Raw genomic sequence first — 4456 nt, forward strand, 5'->3', positions numbered from 1 at the left:
AACAGGTACAAACTTCAAGTTATAAAATGAATAAGTCACAGGGATATAATGTATAACATAAGTGACAATCAATAATGTTCTAATATTTTTAAGGTGGCAGATAGTAACTAGACCTATTGTGGTGACCATTTCATAATGCATAAAAATGTCAAATCACTATGCTGCACACCTGAAATTAATGTAATATTGTATGTCAATTATAATTCAATTTCTTAAAATAAGTACATATAGTCACTTATGGCTAGTGACTCCAGCAACAAAAGGAGAGAAAGAAGAGTAGAATGTTGATGGGAAGCCAGTAGACAGCATGTTAAATTTGATAATACTCAGAGACTCATGTGGCACATATCACCTTTGATTTACCTCTTAGGAACAGACAACCATCACACTGCAGTTATTCAGATTGTCAAGGATATGAACACAGTGTGTTTTTAAAGTCACTGATATTATTCTATAAATGTGGATCATGAAGTCAATCAATTGTGAAAACTGGGATGAAAATGTAGTACTTGCTAACGACCACAGGTTAGTAAAAACAGGAAGGGAAGGCTGAAGGCAAATCCATGTTTAATATTGCCTCCTGCCCCCAACAGTTGTATGGATTAATGGGGAGATTGACAAGAAGGATCCTGACGATATGATTTTTTCTAACCTGTAGGCAAGTGAAGTAGATGGGCCTTTCTATTGTCTTTGCCTCTGAATCAGAAAAATCCAAAAATGCACACAGGACACCATGGCCAAAGTTTCCTTCATTTATCTGCAAAGGACTCTTCTTGTGAGAAACATGAATGTCCCTCTTCCTGGTTTCTATATGCCAAGAATAGAGACCAGGAACATTTGAGGCATGATAAACTGTCATCTTTATTTTGCCATTTAGGAAACTTTAAGACTTTGAGTAAAATCCACTCTGAGGTGCTGTCTGTGGAAATTTCAAAATCTCTATTCTCAGAGATATATCCCAAATCTACCTATAATACTTGGAACATGGCAGGGTTGCCTGGGTGGCTCAGTCTGTTAAGCTACTGCTTTCCGCTCAGGTTGTGATGCCAGGATCCTGGGATCATGTCTTGGATGGGGTTCCTTGCTTGGCAGGGAGCCTGTTTCTCCCTCTACCTGCTCTGCCTGCCACTCCCCCTGCTTGTGCTCTCTCTCTCTCGACAAATAAATAAATAAAATCTTTAAAAAAAGAAAGGACTTTGAACATGGCAGAAAAACATATAAGAAAATGCTAATTATTATGATTTATGGATACCACTGCCTTGTTCATATAGTCAAAAATGCTCACAATATGAGATCATACTGAACCAAAGATCTTAAAAGCCTGCAACAAATTTGTGCTTCCAAAGAATAGGGGCACAGAAAAATCATTTATGCTTCAAAACCTATAACTGTATTCATTTGAAGTATGTCCTAGTGGTTGCTGAAACGAGGAAGTCAGAGATTTGGACAATAATGGAGATGAGGATCTATGGCAGACAGCCAGTGAAATGCCAAATACTACAGGGAAGGGGGAAGAGCACAACAAGGGGAAAGAGAAGCACAGAAAAGAGAATCTGATAGAAATAGTTCCACAAAGAAAACAGAAGTATGAGAAATTAATAGAGTCAGAGAAAAGTGCTTAAATATTCAGATTTTGTAAACATTTTGGGATTAAAGGATAGATACAAAATGTTATTCTTCTGTGAAAAAAAAATTGAGTAATTATTCTTTAACAGAGTCTAGTAAGTGTCCAGGAATATATCAACTTGGGGAATTAAAAAGACTTTAGGAAAAAGGGCTTTCACACAGAAGATAACTGGGCCTCCATGGAGCAAAGGCTAGTGCAAACTGGTGCTAGTTTAGGTCAACTGCATAGAGAGGAATATATGACGTGACTCATTAGGATCAGCTTTGTTTCTCCTACCCTGAGAAACTTGAGTTTTCATCACTCACCTCTCTCCTTCAGATCTCCTAAAGGTCAACTATGAAAAACAGGACGTTGACTGAATTTATTCTGTTGGGCTTCACAAATCAACCTGAGGTCCAGGCTGTGATATTCATCTTCCTGTTCCTCACCTACATATTAAGTGTCCTAGGAAATCTGACTATCATCATTCTCACTCTAGTAGACCCTCACCTCCAGACCCCCATGTATTTCTTCCTCCGGAATTTCTCCTTCTTAGAAGTTTCCTTCACATCCATTTTTATTCCCAGATTTCTGACCAGCGTGACAACAGGAAATAAAGTCATCAGTTTTGCTGGATGCTTGATTCAGTATTTTTTTGCTATATTTCTTGGAGCAACAGAGTTTTACCTCTTGGCTTCTATGTCCTATGACCGCTATGTTGCCATCTGCAAACCCCTGCATTACCTGACCATCATGAGCAACAGGGTCTGCATACAACTCGTGTTCTGCTCCTGGCTGGGGGGATTCCTAGCTATCTTACCCCCAATCATCCTGATGAGCCAGGTAGATTTCTGTGCTTCCAATGTTCTGAATCACTATTACTGTGACTATGGGCCCCTTCTGGAGCTGGCCTGCTCAGACACAAGACTCCTAGAAGTGATGGTCATCTTCCTGGCAGTTGTGACTCTGGTGGTTACTCTGCTGCTGGTGACTTTTTCTTATACATACATTATCAGGACCATTTTGAGGATCCCTTCTGCCCAGCAAAGGACAAAGGCTTTTTCCACTTGTTCCTCTCACATGATTGTCATCTCCCTCTCCTATGGCAGCTGCATGTTTATGTACATCAATCCCTCTGCAAAAGAAGAAGGTGCCTTCAACAAAGGAATAGCTGTGCTCATTACCTCAATTACTCCCTTGTTAAACCCCTTCATTTATACTCTAAGAAATCAGCAAGTGAAGCAAGCATTCAAGGACACCATCAAAAAGATTGTGAAGCTTTAAAACACAATACATTTCCATGAAAAGTATCTTGCACATACTAAATATGTACTAAGTGTCTACTATGTCTCAGATGCTGAACTGGCTCTTGAGGATAAAAATAGGAATGACATAGGTCCTAAGTTCAAGGAATCTGCAGCATGGAATGGCAGAAAGGTGTTAAACTGTAAATTTATGTAGTAAGTTTACCAAAAATAAAAGAAAAGGTGAGTGCTATTAGAGAGCAAGAATGAGAATCCATAAAAAGAACATCTGGAGGGAGTTAATTATTTTCCAGAAATGACCCGAAATTTAAAAGGCAAAAGACATTGTTTATTTAGAAGAATGGAAGGTAAGAATTTAGAATGAGAAGAAGGGACCATCATGAAGGTATTATTTAATTACAAACTCCAGAGTCAGTGGACATTGGTGAGTCAAGAGAAGTTTTGAGGAAAGAAGTTATATCCTCAGCATTATTTTGAAGGAAATCTGGCATTGGCATTGCTCTTCCTCAGTAATCCCTGGAGAGTGTGTTTTGGACAAAGTGTGAATAATTTTTATTCTTCTCCCCTTTGTCATTCATCTTTCAATTGTAGCCATTACAAATTTCATTCCTCCCTAAAGGAAAATAAAAAGGGTATACATTTGATCCACATTTCTCCAAATGAGGTGAAAATCCCCCAAGACTTTTCAACTTACATTTTCTAGAAGCTGTGGTTAGAAGAGTCTTCTACAGCCAGGGTTGAAAGCCTCCCTCTTCTAGACAAAATCTATTGTTGCTTTTCTGGCTGGGATCTTTTTAGGTTAATGGCTGAGATCTCCCACACTCTCTCTTTGGTAGTTTCTGGTGATTTCTTTTTCTATTGTAATTTTATTTTCATCTGCTTGTTTACTTTTGTTAGATATTAGAAAGGACAATTTTTTTCATTTTTTTATTATGTTATGTTAGTCACCATACAGTAAATCATTATTTTTTGATGTATTGTTCCATGACTCATTCTTTACATATAATACCCAGTGCTCCATACAATCTGTGCCCTCTTTAATACTCATCACCAGGTTCACCCATACCACCTGCCTTTTAAAACCCTCAGTTTGTTTCCCAGAGTCCATAATCTCTCATGGTTCATCTCCCCATCCCATTTATCTCCCTTCATTTTTTCCTTCACTCTCCTAATGTCTTCCATGCTATTCCTTATGTTCCACAAATAAGTGAAACCATATGATAACTGACTCTCTGCTTGACTTGTTTCACTGAGCATAACCTCCTCCAATTCCATCCATGTTGATGCAAAATTTGGGTGTTCATCCTTTCTGATGACTGAGTAATATTCCATTCTGTATACGGACCACATCTTCTTTATCCATTTTTCTGCTGAAGGGCATCTCAGTTCTTTCAAAAGTTTGGCTATTGTGGACATTGCTGCTATGAACATTGGGGTGCATATGGCCATTCTTTTCACTACATCTGTATCTTTGGGGTAAATACCAAGTAGTGCGACTGCTCGGTCACAGGGTAGCTCTATTTTTAATTTTTTGAGGAACTGCTGCAAAGAGGCTGCACCAACTTCCATTCCCACCAACAGTGTA

The 4456-nt window shown here is 38.6% G+C and overlaps 1 protein-coding gene across 1 annotated transcript; it reads left to right on the forward strand.

The window, feature by feature from the left end:
- Nucleotides 1-1963: 1963 nt before the first annotated feature.
- Nucleotides 1964-2890, forward strand: LOC132020776 (olfactory receptor 6C4). The gene has a single exon (XM_059404920.1). The coding sequence runs from the start codon at nucleotides 1964-1966 to the stop codon at nucleotides 2888-2890; it is 927 nt and encodes a 308-aa protein (XP_059260903.1).
- The last annotated feature ends 1566 nt before the right edge of the window (nucleotides 2891-4456 follow it).

Source organism: Mustela nigripes, chromosome 6, assembly GCF_022355385.1.
Source record: "Mustela nigripes isolate SB6536 chromosome 6, MUSNIG.SB6536, whole genome shotgun sequence".
Lineage (NCBI taxonomy): Eukaryota > Metazoa > Chordata > Mammalia > Carnivora > Mustelidae > Mustela > Mustela nigripes.